Source organism: Thermobia domestica, chromosome 1 (assembly GCF_964235325.1).
Source record: "Thermobia domestica chromosome 1, izTheDome1.hap1.1, whole genome shotgun sequence".
NCBI lineage: Eukaryota > Metazoa > Arthropoda > Insecta > Zygentoma > Lepismatidae > Thermobia > Thermobia domestica.
The window spans coordinates 33,310,787-33,329,885 of record NC_137454.1 but is presented as its reverse complement, the minus strand read 5'-3'; the positions used below and the strand labels follow the sequence as shown (position 1 = coordinate 33,329,885).

At 33.3% G+C, this 19,099-nt stretch overlaps 1 protein-coding gene across 1 annotated transcript in view; it reads right to left on the bottom strand.

Moving 5' to 3' along the window:
- Positions 1–19,099, bottom strand: part of LOC145684381 (translin-associated factor X-interacting protein 1-like) — a 155,820-nt gene that overhangs the window by 77,162 nt on the left and 59,559 nt on the right. Inside the window, exons 6-8 of the mRNA XM_081756629.1 lie at positions 10,069–10,244; positions 4,053–4,146; positions 274–415 (exon numbers count right to left, since the gene is read on the bottom strand). Coding sequence (XP_081612755.1) covers positions 274–415; positions 4,053–4,146; positions 10,069–10,244 — 412 coding nt within the window. The remainder of the gene's footprint in view (positions 1–273; positions 416–4,052; positions 4,147–10,068; positions 10,245–19,099) is intronic.

Sequence of the window (19,099 nt, the reverse complement as noted above, 5' to 3'; positions counted from 1 at the left end):
GTTAACTGTTAAGATATTAACGGACTGTGTTTAATTAACGAACTAGATAACGAACGAGATAATCGCTCTATCTATCTATTGGGAAAAAGGAATTTAAAAAATCGCTTCCGTTCAAGAGTTATCGTATGGAGTAACGGAGGGACGTAAGGTCCATTTATGTGATTCTAATAAAGCTACTGACGAAGATGCCGGCTTCCATTGAAAATTTCGGCAGTAATAAATATTTAGACGCATTCTTTAGTTTAAGTTAAATATTATTTTACACGTACTTACCATTCCTTCAAATGTTTCTAGAGTGCCACCGATTGGCCGTCCACATATTTCTTCCAGCAAAATTTCCAGAATTTGTTTGCTAGTTTTTCCCTCTGTTCTCTCGTGCCATTTTTCACTACCACCTTTGATGAACTCAGAGCATCTAAAAAAATCAAGAAACAATTGAGTAAGTCAATAAGTTATTTAATCAAATTAGATATTATTACTTTATCTTTTAGTATGTCATGTTTTCTATATATATTAAGTCATAGCCATTTTAATTTTTCTATATTATGATTGCCATGTCCTTGAATTGTTATCATTAATATTATTACACTTAGTATGTTTCTTCATATCACATAAGGAGACCTAAATAAGGTATATAATGCTAATATATTTTAATATTTATTCTATTTTCTGTATTGAGAGTACGAGTTGTTTAAATTTGTTTGTATATCATAAGAGGAATTGTTAAAAGCGATTTCAATGTACTTCACCAATAAACAATAAAAGGTGGGAATCAATTATACAGAGTGTTTCAAAATTCCTGTTAGAAAATTTGGAAAATGACTCTTTCTCAAAAATAAGCCAAAAAGTTCTATAAGAAGGAAAGTCAAAACTGGCTTTGTTTCTGAGTTATGAACTAGGCAATAAGTGTAAAAGTGAATTTTGAAACTGCAAAGCACAAAAAGTGGCTAAAGGGAAAGTATATGGAACATTATTGCGGGAATCTCACTTAAATTAGTAAGTAATGTCAAATTGAAAACATAAGAGATTATTTGATATTTCTACTTTCTATGAAAAACTTTTGCAGTATTCTCAAGGTCTTAAATGGAATACAATTTGGTAAGTTACAATTTGGTAAGTTAAGATTTCCTCTCTTTTTTTATTATTTTTTTACACATCTTCAAGTGCAATATCTCTTGTCTACTTGATAATAAAATCCATTTTTCTATATATTCCGAAGACTATAACTCAGAATTAAGGCTAATTTTGAGTTTACTTCATATAGAAAATTATGGGAAACATTGAAACATAAAGTGTGAAACACTCCGTATAAATGAGCAAAGGATGTGTGCTCATGAACTCTTCTCTTTAGTCCATCATTATTAATATACTTGTTCCATTGGGGTCTGTTCTGGGTTTCTTGTTGTGTGTCATACAAATGATGTCCTACTAAATGGTCAATTACTTCTGTATGCACACACAACACTAATATTATAATAGAAGGAAATAAAATGACAGAATTACAGGAAAATGTTAATAATAATGTATCATTCACTAAACGCGAAATTTCGATAGTATTGGAACAATGTACTCTTTAACTCCAGCAAAACAAAAACTTGAACGTATTTTTCCCATCTAACAGAGGCGGATCCAGGACGGACTTCTGGGGGACGCGGTGGGTTGTAATACTGCTACTTAGAACTACTTTTAAGAGCTCCTAACTCTGGGATGGGTTTTATTTATATATAAAATAAAAGTTTCCTCCTCTGGGGGGAGGGGGGCTATTGCCTCCCCCTTCCCTGGATCTGCCACTGCCATCTAATGCCGTCACACCGATGTATTCTCTTCTCATCATTAATCAGGGAATACTGCAAAAGTAGTGTTGCACTCTACCATATGAGCAACACGTGCATTTGACGGGGCGGCAAAATCTATCATAACAATATTATTTAAAATAAATATTTCTTGTTGAAAACAGAATTTACTACGCTGACCTTGTATTTGAATACTACATTCATAAATCATGTTTAGGTCATGTTAGTTTGAGGTCAAATTGATAGTGCCAAAGCAAATGGTCAAACTAGTCTTGTCTTTGTCACAAACAAGTTCCTTATCATTGAAGGTGGAAACAAGACTTTAAAAAAATAAAAAAAAGTAACAGATATAGAAGGAAAATCACGAAATAAAGATAAAAGAGCTAATTTCACTGAAATTTCAAACTGATATATTGAGATTGAATTTCGATATTGAATTCTATAAAAAGAATAACCATGTTTTCTCTGCAGGTGTGTTTGCTTTATCGTCCACTAACATAATAAATTATTATTTAGAAAAAAACAGACGCAACGAAATTGTACTTGTAATGTTTAGACCTTTCTAAGTGCAAGTGTTCTTTCCCTCCCCTTTGTTGTTCATAATGAGGTAGCATACTTAAAATCGTGGCTTTTAAGTTTTGTTTTTCTGGAGAAAGGGGGTGGCAAATGATACCATTGCACAGGGAGATAAATTACCTAGAGCCGACCCTGTCATTAATAACACAAGTCTACGACCAAGGAACTACACGGAAGTTTTCTTCTGATTCTTACGGATTTTTCGCGTGGTAAATACGGAAAAATCACTCAGAAAATTCCATCATGTCAAGTTTTCTTGCAAATCTAGGGTGTACAGCTTCGGTATCTGCTACTGAACGAACCATCTTGTGAGTTATTCTCCATTGTTAAATTCTTGTACATTCCTGTAATAAATACTGAATTCTGCAATGTTGATAAGAAGCTCAAAATAAGGGGAAATGGATGGCAATGAGTGGAGGGGGATGAGAGAAATATAGATACAGTGGGACAAGGGGAATTTGGACTGCTGTTGCACGCTGTTAAATCGGAAACTGGAAATACCAGAAACTGAAAGGAACCACGAGAAGTATGAAAGATAAGTAAGAAGAAAAGGTTTCACAAGTCAGCAGAATGACTACTAAACATTTATCAAGCACAAATGTGTCATGAATGACAAATGTAGTTCTGTTTTCCACGTCGCGTCAATAAGATGGTGTTTTGTTGATAAATCAGTATATTATTATTTCTATTATTATTTTGCAAGCAAACTGCACGTAAAGAGAAAAAATGGAGATCATTTTCAGACTCAGCACATCTCAAAACATAATAATCCGTGAAAGAAACCCATGCAGCTGACTCTGTAATATTAACTATGAAAGGCGTAATCAACATCAGATTACGTAATAACATTTAGTTAAGTGAATTGGAAAGAAATCATCTCAAACAGAATAGATTGAATTTAGAACCAGACATCCCTTTATAGCGTCTGTCCGGAACGTAATGTCATACATTTTATTGTGAAACGACTGTATTGCAGCGTGCTCTATCCGCCGGATCGATACTGATGTAAGTTAACTACTGAGCGAGTGCTTGCTCAGTTGTCTCCGAGCTCTTGGAGGTGAAGGCGGGCGATTTCGTAAACCTCTGTTTCGTCTCTTGTACAACTCGCGGTGCAGCACTCAATGGAACAAATATACGCCATCAAGTTTTGTATGAAACTCGGCCAGTCTGCAGCCACCCTACAGCCCTGACTTAGTTCCAGCAAGTTTCTTTCAGTTTCCATCTTTGAAATCCCCTCTGAAGTGATATAGTTACAGAACAATTGAAGACATGAAAACAGCTTATGAAATGGCTTTAAACACACTTCCTGGAGAGGGCTTCCAGAGCACCTTCGCAGGTTTTAAATCTCGATGATGACAAAGATGTACCGACGGAAGAGGACAATATTTTGAAGAATTCTAACGTATAGATATTTTATCATTATGTAATTTTTTCATACTTGTAAACTTCGTGACATTACTTTCCAAACATACCTTGTACCTACAGTGTGTAGCACTTTTTGTCGATTATTTTTCTTTGTTAGATCACTGATTTATACTTAATATTACGCTATTTTTTAATCACGCGTCAAAAACGATCTTTCTTACTAATGCCATTGAGAGGTGTGTGCTTAACTTGTACAGTTATCAACAATAGATTGTACTGGGCTTACTAGTGATACATAAAAAGTTCAATGTAACTTACGTGTCCCATTGTGGTCGGGGAGTAGCTTCTCCTTTCATAGCTTCAATGTATTCTTTCATATTCTTATTTTCCTTCTCTAACTGCGTACATTTTTCTGTAAGATAAAAGGAAATGTATATTGCAGTCATATTCTCATTCTATACAATGGTAGGCTACGTTACAGTTTACTTATACTCTTTAATCATTAACTTTGTAGGTAATTTGTCAAGTGGATTATGTCACAAAATATTATTATTATGATTATTATTGCTTCTCGGCCGTTGCTCCCTTGATTGCTCATTCCTTCTTATTTTTTTTTTACTTTTTGGATCAAAAGATGGCGTTGAATAATCACGTAGGATAAGCGTTATAATTGACACGTTTCTCCAATGGTACCGAACAAATTATAAGGGTGTTAAGGAAAAGACACTATAATGAACACAAAATAGCGAAATTTCTCTCCTTACTTGAAAAGGAAAATTTCATAAATGGGGAAACTGTGAAACCTAACGTTAATGACATATACAGTTATTTTATTAATAAATTTAAACTATTATTTGAAAGTGTTTTTTTTTTCTTTATCGAATGGAAAAGTAAAAAAAAAAAAAAAACATAACAAACTGTGGGTAACAAATGTCATTAGAATTTCTAGTATGAAACTAAAAGAACTATCCCCCCTTAGCAAATAAGCAAATAATACAGAAATTCTTGATTAATATAAAAAGTATAAATCCCTGTACAAAAAGCCAAAAAGAACTATTACAGTAATAAAATAAACAATGTACCCAATAAAAGCAAAGAATCGTGGAATAAAATAAAGTGTGAATTAGGAAAGGGAAAAGAAAAACACAAAAATGTTTTTAAAAAAAAAATTCAAGAGTTATGTTTAAAAGACAGCAACTTAACTGTAAATGATCCAAAATTAGTTTCTGAGTACTTGAATAATCACTTTTGTACCGTTGTAGAGAGAGCTATTCGTGATATACCTACTCCAAGGACACAAGTAGACTACAGCCGCTTAAGTTTATTACTAAGTCATTTTTCTATACCCCAACTTCCCCACAAAAGATCGTGGAAATAGTACGTAAATTTGATAATAAAAGTTCTGCAGAAATTGATGATATTGCACAGTTTCTTTTGAAGACATGTATTCATATTATTACACCTGCATTATTGGACATCACTAATGAGTCATTTTCTCAAGGAATCTTCCCTGATGCATTAAAACTCTCAGTAGTCAAACCCTTGTTCAAAAAAAGATATAGAAAAGAAATAGAAAATTACCGTCCCATTTCACTTTCATCAATTTTTTTTTCAAAACTAGTTGAGAAACTAGTATGTAAACGACTGCTAAGTTTCATTAGTGAACAAGACTTAATCTCGAACACGCAACATGACTTCATAAAAGACAAATTTACAATTACTGCCATTTATGAACATATCAAGGTAGCTATAACATCTGTCGATCAGAAAGTTAACCCTGTAGGCATATATTGTGATCTTTCAAAAGCTTTTGATTGTGGAGACCATGATATATGTTTTGGTAAATTAGAAAAATATGGTATTAGAGGTATTGCTTTGGAGTGGTTAAAATCATACTTATACAATCGTAAACAAATCGTACAAATTCTGTATCTGGACGAAACAGCTAAAACTCTGAGCAAAATAAACTCAAATGAACAAATAAATAGAAAGGGTGTTCCACTAGGACCAGTTTTAGAACCTATACTCTTTCTTCTCTATCTTCATGATTTATTCTTAAATATAGATAAGGAAAATATACTCCTTTTCGCTGATGACACAATAGTAATTGTAGCTGAAAAAGACAGAAATGACTTGCAAGAAACCATTGATCTTACAACATCCCAACTTATGCATTGGTTTCTCCAAACAAATTAAAACTAAATGCAATAAACCAAATTTGTCTACTACCATTTATCTCACACAATATCACATCAACTACCGCAGATATCCATGAATCATGAAGTGTGTATATTTACTAATACCGTAAAATTTTAAGGTATGTATCTAGATCATAAATTTTCGTGGCAAGAACACGTAGACAAACTAAGCAAAAAATTAGCTCAGACTATGTACATAATACGATCTTTAGTTCCAATACTGAATCTACAATCATTTTTGTCTCTATACTATGCCATATTCTATTCTCATATTAAATAGGAAATTGCCTTCTGGGGGTCTTCGCCAAAACTTCAGAATGTATTCAAACAACAAAAATGTGTCATAAGAATTATTATTCGAAATCACCGAAACGCACCAGCTACAGGAAACTATTTGAATCATTGAATATAATTAGAGTTCCTTCTTTGTATATATTTGGATAATATTAAAAAAGATAGTGATACCCACAACTATCTTACGCGTAAAAACTAACTAACTCACTCTATTGCCTATGGAACCCGGAGGTTCAATTCTGCGCTCACAAAAGCTCTCCACTGACTCCTATCCTTAGCTCACTGCATCCAGTTTCTACTTTGTATTTCAATTTCTGCGAGATCCATCTTAATATTGTCCTCCCATCTGCGCCTAGGTCTTCCTAATGGTCGTTTTCCGGTTGGTCTTTCAGTCAAGACTTTGAAAGCGTTTCGCGTAATAAAGATAGCTTATCTACTGTGTTTCATAGAACATCTGCATACAAAAAATCACATATCTATATGAGTGTAAAACTGTATAATAAGCTACATGGGTACATAAAAAATTGTCATGAAAAGAGCTTCTTTTTCAACTCAGTGCGCAAACTGCTATTAAATAACACATTTTATACAGTAGATGAATACCTTAACAGCTCATTGTGAAACCTCGAAAAATGATTAAATCCCTATCAGGGTTGGTTGGTTTAAACCAAGGTGGTTTAAACCAGCTGGTTTTAAAACAATTGGTTTAAACTAAAAAACGAAAAATCTTCGTAAAAGTGTAAGTGTTCGTAAAATCTTGATGAACACACATTTGAGGGTTATTACGTATCACTCCCGTATATTATTCGTATTATATTCAGACCTAAATTCCCCATTCATTACTCAAAGAGATTATACTTCAAAAGCAACTTTTGTTTTTTTATAAACTTATGAATGTTTCTTTTGTGTTTTTTATAGTTTGTTATTATTGTTATGCAATTGCAATCAAAGAACAATTCTAAACATTTTTCGTTTTAATAATGTTACTGTTGATGAAATACATCGAAATGCCGTACTTTTGGGGGGAGGGGGTGTCATACAAACACGAGAGGCATTTATTTAAATCAGAAGTATCTTTGGTATCTATTTATGTATAAATGGGCCAGAGTCAAAGTGAAATCAAATAATTCTTATCCTTAACAAAAAAATGGCTACTTACCAATGAATCCTCCCTTGAAAAATTTACAGATTTTGACGTTTTGGAACTCTTAGTTCGATCCTACCTCAGAGTTCCGAAACTTCAAAATCTTTAAATTTTTCAAGGGAGGATTCATTGGTAAGTAGCCAATTTTTTGTTAATTTTTAATATCCCCCCATGTGCCCATGTAATTATAATTCGTATCTTTACTTTTCTTACTGATATGCAAATTAAGTCGTCGTATTTCTTTAACTTGGACTAACTAACTTGGACTAAATTAATTCTTCAGTATTCTGCAGTATTTTGAAACTGTCCATATATAATTCTGTATAGTGGTTTCACTTGTGCAACTGTTTATCTTTTGTCCTTCTGAAATGACTTTTGACAATTATATTAACAAGTATGTAAAGATCAGTACAACGTATTATTATCAGGATTCCTTTGTGAGTGAGTTGGCAGACGTATCGCATTTGTGACCAATTAGTCCCGGTTTCGATTTCAAATGGAGCACAATTTCTCTCGGATGTAAGCCGAGAAGTGGTTTGGATTCCGCTTTAAGCTTATGTGACCCTTTCCGTCATAACACGGTTGTTGCATAATAACATCAAGGTGAAACAAACTTATTTCTCTCCATATGTGATATAAATACATAGAGCAAATTATTTAATAAAAAAAAACTGGTTTAAACCCCAAAAAATGGGTTTTTTGTTTTTTCAATAAAAAACATGTTTTTCGCCAACCCCGATTCTATTATATATATATCAGATGATAAGTAGAAATATGCATATATATAAAATAATTAGTAAATAAAATAGTAAATAAGTCTATATATATTATTGTTATATAGATTGTAGAATTGGTTTAGCCTATTGTTATTTTCACAATTTGAATAGTAAATAAGTCCATATGTATACATATATATATTATTTTTATGTAGATTGTGGAATTGGTGTACCCTATATTTATTTTCATAGGTTGTTAAAGAACAGCATTGTAATTGTTCCAAATATTGTACCAATTTTATATACCGACGAGTTCTATACCATTTTGTACAAATGTACATGTAATATATAATACAAAGAATGATTAGTAAATATAATCTAATCTAATCCAGTATATTTCAATCAAACATTTTCTCGTAGGCCTTATATTTAGAGAACTACATATAGTGAAGCCAAATCCAAACTATCAGTTAACTCAGTATGATGTGCTTATTCCATAGAAAATACGAAAAATTGATTTACGGACCTTAGGGGCCGTTCAAAAATTTTATGGACTCTGATCCAATTGGCCCAAAAAATCCAATATATTTCAATCATTTTTTTTTTTTGTAGGCCTTATATCTGGAGAACTAGATATAATGTAGCCAAACCAATATTATCACTTAATTCAGTATGATTTGCTTATTCCGTAGAAAATAAAATACGATGTAGGGGTCGTTCAAAATTTTTGTGACCCCTGATCCAAAAACTAATTATTGACGAAGATCGCAATCTTCTGATCCTTTTGTTTTTTCTAAAATTCTTCTTTTTCTGACCATAATTGATCACTAACGAACAATTGTGTCTCTTCCTCCACGAGGTGGGGCTGGAAACACTGGCTAATAAATCTAGGTGTACTCCCTTGGAACGTAGTGTTTGTGTGCTAGTATCTCACAGTAGGGTTCTATGATGACTAAACAGGAACATTTCCATCTTCTCTGTTGTCTAGCTTTACAGTTCAGTGAGTTTAAATGTAACGCTTGTATTCAGAAAGATAAACTCTCTGCTTGTGATAATTCAGTCAGCATTAGACAATTTGGAATCTCAGGTAGTGAACTGAGACAAGATGATCGTTATCTTCTTGTAAGGGTCCCTATATGATCATTGAAACGGTATCGAAATTACTTGAGTTCAATGTAAACAAAATCAAAAGTGAACTTTTACATCAACTTCTTGAACTTAAAAACGAAATTGTAAATTTAAAGAGAGGAAGCTTTTTTTCAGATTTGTTAATTGGTGAGCAAGTACATACCCATAAAATTTAAACTTCAAACCAGGACTCGGAACTAGATGTTATTTCCGACTCCTAACATCAATGACTAAGGTCATTTGCCGAATGTGACAGATGAATAGGGAAACTTAAAAGGATGATGAACGATTGTCCTTTAAGTTAATACTTTCATTTTGGTCTCACGTAATATCCAGAAATAACAACCCATTTCAAGTTCGGAAAGTCAATAATTTGCGGAATTCAAGTTCTCGAACAGAATCGAAGAAACTCACTGTTGGCTATGGCTTAGGTATTTCAAATCTAGTATTTACGTCCTAATGTTATGCCCTTTAGACAAAAGTTATGCAAAATTAATATATAGCGAACAACAGTGCTAGTGGTAGAACCCCAAAGTTATTCGTGTCGTCAAGGTTGCATATCTTTTAGGAGCCTCGTCCTTATATATTTCACGTATTTCTTTACTTTCAAAGAATTGCTTAAACATTATTCTTCTCGTGCGAAGAACAGGCACTTCTGCCAATATAGTAAAATCCAAGCAAAACCTATAGAGTTATTTTAGAGAAAATCGTGTATTTTGTTTTCACCCTTCAGTAAGCTACTTTTAGTTTTGGAAGTAGGGAAAAAATTTGAATCTGCGTCCCCTAGAGAATCTTGTAAAAGTTAATTTTTAAAAAAGTGGTGCTGATATGTTGGACAGAGTTGTTTGACGTACCATTCAAAGCATCAAATTCATTTTTCATATTAGTTGATTGGAACGTGAGTTGTTTGAACTTCTTCAACAGAGCATTATGAGTAGTCTCTAGTTGTTCCATCTCGCGTCGTGGAACGACTTCTGTGTAGCTCGCTTCCATTTCATGAAGTTTCGTACTTGTCTTTGATAAATCTTCCCTGAAACGAACAACAACGATATAACTTCTCATAAGGATCTCGTTAAAGTTAAGCAGCATCTACTTATATTATGCAAACTATGTATACTATATTCTATTCCTTGTTGCGAAAATACATTGTAATGAACCACGTGCTTGTGTTTACAAACACTCAACATTTCATTGTGTTTACAAAACATTCTACACGTGTTCCTATTTATAAACAGCAATCACGTGCACTTTACGTTGGAGTACTACAAGTTGCAGAACGGTGGAGACACAGTGACACCTACAATCATATGACGAGGATCGAACAGCAGTGCCACCGCCTTCCGGAGCGCTTATATTACGGAGAGGATTCCACTGACAGCTATCAATCTCGGCTGGTCAATCCCTCCTCTAGCTTGCTTTGGAGCTCTAGGAGATACCCAACCCAAAGCCTCTAGTTTGCTCGAAACTCTAGGCTTTTCCTTTCCTCCCGCTTAGCTTGCTTCGGAACTCTGTCAGGTTCCCAACCTCAGTCACTTAGCTTGCCCGGAGCTCTGTGACTCTTAAGCCCTTTTCTGCTTGTTTCGGAACATTGGGAATTCCTAATCCACTCCAACCTACTTTCTGCGGAGCTCTGTGAAGATCCTCCTCAGGTCTTGGATTATCTTTATCTTGGATTAGAGAAATTACATTATTGTACATTTTTTGTAGAATACTGTTTATAGTGGATTTTATAATAAATCCGCTGATTTTATAATAAATCCGCTAGTGGGAAAAGATTCTGGACACATAATTTTACTCTATCAAGCTCCACCTACCCTTTCACATGGAGAATTTGAATACAATATTGAAGAATTATTTTAAAATTATATACTACTTTTAAAATAATAATAGCAAAAATAAAATAATATTACAAAATAATTAAAAGATGGTCAGCTTTTGTTTGCATTATGAGGAAATAAAGATAATAAATACAATTAAACTCTAGAATGCTCACAGAATTCACAATCGGAAGTAAGTAGTAATGGTCAATACTATCGTGAGAAATATTTCAAAATCAGAATTCAAGCTTTCCTGGCGGCGAATATTATAGAGATATTCTCGGGATATCGGCCAGATGAAATCTGACGATAGAGCCGGCGTTTCAAGAACTGACATCGTTCTCGTCTTCAGGGCGATATACTGAGACCAGTTCGTGTGTACTATATATAGGAGAGGAAAGTATCCGCCTCCGCCCACTTTCTTAGCCCTACCCATTTTCCTCTCCTATATATAGTACACACAAACTGGTCTCAGTATATCGCCCTGAAGAGAGAACGATGTCAGTTCTTGAAACGTCGGCTCTATCGTCGGACTTCACCTGGCTGATATTCCGAGAACATCTCTATAATTTCAAAATCAATTTAGAAAAATCATTAGTAGGCTACAAAAATTACTTCAAATATAAACTTTCGCAATTAAGCGTTTACCAGGTGGAATGTGCATGCTCAAAGACGCACACGTGATTGGGAATATTCAGAGATTTAACAAAATAGAACATTGAAACCAGGATGGCGGAATGCATCCAAGATGCTAAGAATAAGGATGCAGTTGTTTCAGACCTATCGAAGTACACCAACACTATCATTCATAAGATTAAAAAATAAAAATGTTGCTTAAATCTTCAACCTTCATTGAAAGAAACGTCTTCGAGTCGTTTTGCATCAGATCAAAAAATCCAACTTATGCAAGGGTTATCTAGACAAAGAATGAGAAACGCACCATAAAATGAAAAAAGTTTTTCATTCTAGTTACAAATTTCTGTAATTCCTGAATTTCCTTTTAAGTTTCCATGCTTTCGACTCTCCGCTAGAGTCTTGGCCACGGAGGTTAAAAACAGGAAGAAAACGAAGCATCAAGGAATAAAAAATGGAACAGACTTAGCAAGGAAAGGGCTGTGTTGTACGGAAACACGTTGTCGAGTACGTCAGCGATCAACGAATGAAGATGATGCCAGCTAAAATTTGGCGGAGCCAATTTGTGTGCCTTTCTTGCTCCTTGTTGGAAGGTTGCCAACTCATATTATTATTTTTATTGTCATGGCAATGATGTGAACATTTCATAATTACCGCCTCTCATTCGTCACTCAACCCTCGTCTAAATTTAATTTCTTTTTTTTCTTTTTCTTTTCTTTTTTTTTTTTTTTTTAATGAATAAACAAATTTTCAAAAACCAGTCTCTCTACTTCATTTCTAGCTCCAAATAAAATTTTTGAATCTTTTACCCTATGTTGCGTTTCTTTTAAATGCTTCGACAAACCTGATACCGGATTTTGCGCTTTTGAATCTCTAATATGCTCCTTTACCCGGACTTTTTTTCTTTTTTGCCATATAACTCTTTTTGCAACTGCATTTTATTTCATAAAAACCCGATTTCTCACTGGGATCCGTGTAATAACTCTTAAATTGGGAAATGTCCTTTTCCAAAGTTTTTGGAGCTTTAAGGCTGTATGAAGACCGTATTGTGTGTAGATTCTATATAATGCAGTTATCAATCTGGGAAAAATTGGCAATCCAATCCATTTTTAAGTATTTTTTTTTAATGTCGGTTTCAGATTTATCGGAATTCCTTTTAACCTGATTATATTAATTATTTAATAATGAATCTGGGTACCCATTCAAACTACCCAGTTTCATCAGGTATTCAATCTGTCTGTAAATCTGTTTTTAAGGAAGTAAGACGTATGGCACGCATAAAGAAATTCTTTCGAATGTTAGCTTTGGTACTAGGTCTTTTGTAATAGTAATAACAAGCAAAAATCGTACGTGAAGACGAAGAGGTTAGCGGAAGACCTAACATTGAAGCTTCTCAGTTGTAGCAAGTGACCTGCCATAATACCTATGACGATGATGATGTAATAGGTCAATCTTATAGATAACTATTTCCAAGTCTTCACTGATAGATCCGAAACATGCATGTTGCAGTTTATGACGTCACAGTTGTCCAGCACTCGAGTTCTGCCCTAAATGAACGGTCCTTAAAACAGCAATTATTATGTATTTCAGATATAAATCGATATGACCTTGAGTTGGCTTCACACGGCGTCCAATTGGTTTCGAGCGGTGTTGACAATTCGCGACAAGCAGTTTTGTACGCTGACTTCTCGCGCTAATGTGAATCTTGACAATAAAAGAGATGCTACTTAGAAATATTGTATTAGCACATTAACTGCTCACTTTAGGAGGTAGAGGAAAGAATTACGAATACATACGTGAAAATTACATCTTTTTATGTCAACTGGCTGTCATGATACACGCTTTTAAAGGTTTCCGTATAAAACAATTAGTAAAACGAGCGCTGAGTCCCGCGTCTAATTTCCAGTGGATTTTGTTTCGATTTGGAAATAGAACTCACAACTTTTATTACAGGATAATCAGAGGTGTAGCCAGCAGGTTGTTCTAAGAGAACATTACTTTCAGGGGGAGGCAAGCTTTTTAGATATTAAAAGCAGAACAAATGACCTCTTTCAGAATATGAAAGCATTCTAACTCACCATACATAAATACATACTATACACACATTACATTTTCACGATGCTACCTTATCAAAAGTTGGATCTTTACAGTACTGAGGTTAAAAATCGGATTTTAAGAGATGAATCAATAAGCTATTCATAAGAAAACAACTACTGTTTATGGCAGTCTGTTTATCTGACTTTGTGTTTATGTGTTTTAAAATAGTAAAGGAAAAAAACTCGAAAAAATATCAACTCAGATATTATTATGCAATAATATTCATACGGTGTGCGCTCAGTTAGGGAAATGAGAATATAAAGCATATGATTGATTTCAGTTGTTTTAATTAGGTGTAGAAACCGTATTGATGATGTTTTGATTATTTAAAATTCTCATATTTTATTATGAACATCCCTCACTTGCATTAACTATTAAATAAGTTTATTAAACATATATCAGACGAACCTTATTTCGGGACTGGAAATAGTTTGGAAAGACAGGGGGCCCCTTTTTCCCCATGGTTACACCCCTGATAATAGTAAGCAAGCGAATTAAATAATATCAAACCTCTTTGCAATCAGATTCATATATATGTATATGTATACATATAATATTCCTATCATCGTAAGAACAGAAAGTATGGGCTACTCGTAATATTGTTTCGAAATTCACTTGAAGACAGATTTTTTCTTATTCGACAGAAGAAACGCAGTATGTTTTCTGTTTATTCTTTTCCTTCACGCTTCACTATTTTACATATATGCGACCAATTATTCACTCTTTTCTCCTCTACCAGGGAGATTCAAAAGCACCAGGCATCTGAATGGTGTCATAAATTATCGTAACCCAAAACAAACTCGATCATATCAAGTTGCTTAGGAATCAAATTGATTGTTTTTGTGAGACCTAGACCAAGTCCAAGGGTATGCTATTTTGTTATGAAAAGTGATAAAGAAACAAAGACGCCAGCTGTGTAGGAACGTAATTTCTCTTCTAGCATAAAAAGAATTCAATAATAGGGTTGCTTTCTTTCATAGTAGCTAGTGTGTTCTCCAAAATTATAGTTGACAATATCTCTTTAAGCAAACCGAGTAAAAGTGCGGAGTTCTTTCTCTCTCTCTCTCTTTAAAAAAAAAAAAAAAAAGTGCTACGAAGCACGAAGAATTATTTTCCGTATTTACAATTTTTGGAACCCACAATAATAAATTTACAAGACAGATTCAGACAATGACGAAATATTAACTGACATAGACGATAGTGAAAGTAGTGTGGATGACTAGTCTTTAGCACAGGGATGCAAATACGCAACAAAATTTTACTCGTCCAAGAAAAAATATACTAGCTCACATTCCACAATAGAAATCATTTACTTACCTTCGATATGATATTAAATACTCGCCCGCACCGATGCGGCATCCCTGCTTTAGCAGTTCCACTGGAATAAGTTAACAGGTAAGTAATTTAGTTGCTATATACACTTCCAAGATGCACAGTGAAAATTCTAGATTTTGTTGAAATAATATATTTTACATTGGGAATAATGTTACCAATGTATGTGTCATAATCTCAGCTGGAGAAAGAGCGAGAAGGGAAAGGGGAGTCCGCAACCCGGCAACACCGCGCGAAATATCGCGTAGAATTGACTACTGCTCGTGCTGCTTTACATCTCAAACAGTTAAAAAAAAAAAAAAAAAAAAAAAAAGCATGAAAGGGTTTAATGCAACTGTCAATCTGGGAAATATATATAGTCGTACCTATTGACAATTGCATTAAATATGATTTTTACTCAGCATGGTTCACGCGCATTAAAAAATTCCCAAAACTGTAGGAAAAAACATTACCCAATTGAAAAAGTTATTGAGCCAATCACAATGTAAAATCAGAAGTCTATGAGATAAAAAAGTATTTCTTAACAGGCTTTTAACTAACCAGTTAAAAATTAACGATTTTTTACTTATTTATTTATTTAATCAACCAAAAGTTTGTAGGAGGTCATTTTTAATTGATAATCGTTAAAACATTAATAACGATTAAGAAATTAATCGTTGTTTTTCCTGCAAACCATGTGGAATAGATATTCTGCCAGAACTATTTTGTGACTTATTTCAAAAACTTCACAAGCAGTTCCACCGCAGAAAAGGCCAAATACAAGCCATTTTCTTAAAGTTACTTTAATTTTTAATTTTAAACCTAGAAGTTTTTCATTAATCTTTCCAGCTGAGCATCTTAGAAATGCTGAAACACAACATCTGGTTTGAGATTTTTCCAATCAAAATAATAATAATAATAATAATAATAATAATAATAATAATAATAATAATAATAATAATAATTTTGAACCAAAAATAAAATGTATAGTCTTGGTTTTAAAAATGTATTTAACCTGAAAAAAACAGGAAGCTAACCTAGATAAAGGATGGTTAAGCAAGGAATGAAAGACGGTAATTTAAAAATTACACTCAATATTGGTACAACAACAAAAACATTGACATAAGTTGGCAACCTTTCCTGGCTGGATAAATGAACACACAACTTTTTAGCCAGTATACTGGACTACCATTTAACGTGAACCAAAAACAATTGACAAGCTGCAACTTGAATATTCTACCCTGGTGAGTTCATATCTTTTTATTTTCTTAATGTTTCTGTTACTTTTATTCTTATTGTTCTCCATTAATAAGACTCAAGATAGAGCCGAAAGCTTGAAAGTGTACGAAATTTTCATGAATCAGAATTTTAAATAAATGAAGTGATTTATTAAAAAAGTTACTATCCAAAATTATCGTATTATTTTTTGTTATTGATTTATTCACAAAAAAATAAGAAGAAAGTGAAGAACCTTAAGAAACTTACAAAATCTATAAAATCTGGATCCACCGGTTATATCTTATTATTAGAGACACGCGAAAATGCGAAATGTACTGGTATCAGTTTTGTCTGAAAATGTTGTGAACCTACTTTTTTTTTTTTCTCGATATTCCACGAAATTAATGCAAAAGTTACAATTTTTCGACACTTTTACGATTTATTGATTATCATTATTTCTCCCCTCTGCATACTTAACCGTAAGTAAACGCTACTAGTTCGTCATTTGTCTACTACAATGAAATATGAAACTGCCGGACGTCTTGCGCCAGCCCGCCTGTCTGTTTTCTTGGCGAACGGCAAAGCAACCAGTACAATGCCGAAAATCACAATATGTTTTAATAGAGCACAAGAATTTTAAGATCATGGTTACTATGTTTTTGATGCACGTCAAAAAAAAAAAAAAAAAATAGTTATGTGTAAATTTTGTAATATTAGATTAGACTGTAAGCGACGCGATTTGTGTGTGAAGCACAATGAAAGTGAAAATCACAAAAAGAAGTTGTTGTTTTGTGAAAATGCTGCGAAAAGACAAATATCAGTGGAAGTGTCTGAATATGAAGAAGAAAAAAAAAACGAGAAGAATACTGAGGAATTTGCGTTGTCAGCAGCAACAAACTGGCTGACATGCTTTAAGAAAATCCAGCTCGTGAGATTTTTAAGACATTAACATAATTTTTTCAGCTTCCGTAGCTCATTGTTGCAAAACCTGATGCAAGTTGTCCAGCAATGTGATGAAAATTCCCATTTTTGAGAAAATAGACCATCATGAATTTTTGATATTTTACGTGCAGTTACAAAATGATCTCCAAACGGTATCTACTAGTGAAGTGGATAGTGTGGAAGAAGTGTTGCAAGGTGTTAGATGAGGAATCAGAAATCGCTGGAAAGAGTCTCCAACTAATGTACGTATTAATTTCGAATGTTGATGTGGAGAGGGCTCGCTCTTCTTACAACGCCATACTTACCGACAAAAGAATAAATTTAACACCAGAAAACATTGAAACAATGCTTACGTGTTATTTGCATAAGTAAACTGTAAGCACTAAAGTTATTTTTTTCTATTAATATTCTCTCTCTGTGTGTTTTTCTTTAAATGATACTTTTATTCAATGAGGATGTTCAGTGTTATTTTTTTAAACCCAAATATTGTTTTATATAGTCATGCATGAGCTCATGTCATGATGATTGATGAGTGGAAGTTAAGATGAAATAAAAGGTAACTAATTGTCATTGCCAAGGAAAATAGTGTTCTTACATTGAATTTTTATTCACCGATTTTATCCCGCTTTACGCACATTTTTATAACGTAATTACGAATTCTTATTTACCACAAAATCGTGTCTCTACTTATTATGCAGAGCTTGTGTGTCCATGGATGGTATGTTATGCAGATGGTCAATTGGGACAAGCGCGGGAACAGTGTAACATGTCACTCTGTTAGTTACTTAAGAAAAGTAAAGTAACAGTTTTCCATTATAATTATAGGAAAGCTGATTTTTACAAATTATACTGTACACTGCGTGACTATGACTGGAAAAACCTATATGATTTCGATAGTGTCGACTTAGCATTAATCTTTCTATATGATTCTTTATATAAATGTTTTGATAATTGTATACCAATATGTACGCAAGTTAGGAAGTCTAGGTATCCGGTATGGTTTACCAGAGAAATAATTCAAACTATTAAAATTAAGAAAAAATGTGCTAAAAAGCGTAAATTCTCTAGGTATTATGACAAAAGATTCAGGAACTTAAGGTCGGAATTAAAACAGCTTATACATAGAGCTTATGACGATTACATAGAACAACTCCAAATGAATGTCAATGATAATATAAAACGGTTTTGGTCATTTGTAAATACCAAACAACAACATAACACAAGAAATCTAGTGTACACTTTGAATAACGAGAACTTTTCCCAAGGCAATATTTCAAACGGTTTTGCAAAATATTTTTCTTCAGTTTACAGTCAAACCAACTTTAGTTATAAAATTAACGATGTTCTTGGAGATTTTCCGAACATACATCACAAACTTGATATTTTGCATTTTAACTATGTTACTTCAGATGAGGTTAAAAGTGCTATTAAGCATCTCAAACCCAAACAATCTTGTGGCCCAGATGGAATTCCTTCTTACGTTATTAAAGCATGTGGAGAAGTTCTATCCGAACAAATTAAATTTACTATTAATCTGTCATTGAAAACTAATATTTTTCCTCAAAAATGGAAAGAAACAAAAATAACTCCAATTTTGAAATCAGGTAATTCGAACGTTATGACAAATTATAGGCCTATTTCAATAATTAATTCAATGTGTAAAGTATATAAATACATTCTATACGAAAAGGTGTTTAATCATATGAAAATTTGCATTTCTCCAAATCAACATGGCTTTTTCCTTAACAGATCAACAGTAACTAACTTGTTGGAATTCTCACAGAAGATCTACAATTGTTTTGAAAAAAAAGGAACAAATGGATGTAATATATTTGGACTTTGCTAAGGCTTTTGACAAAATAGATCA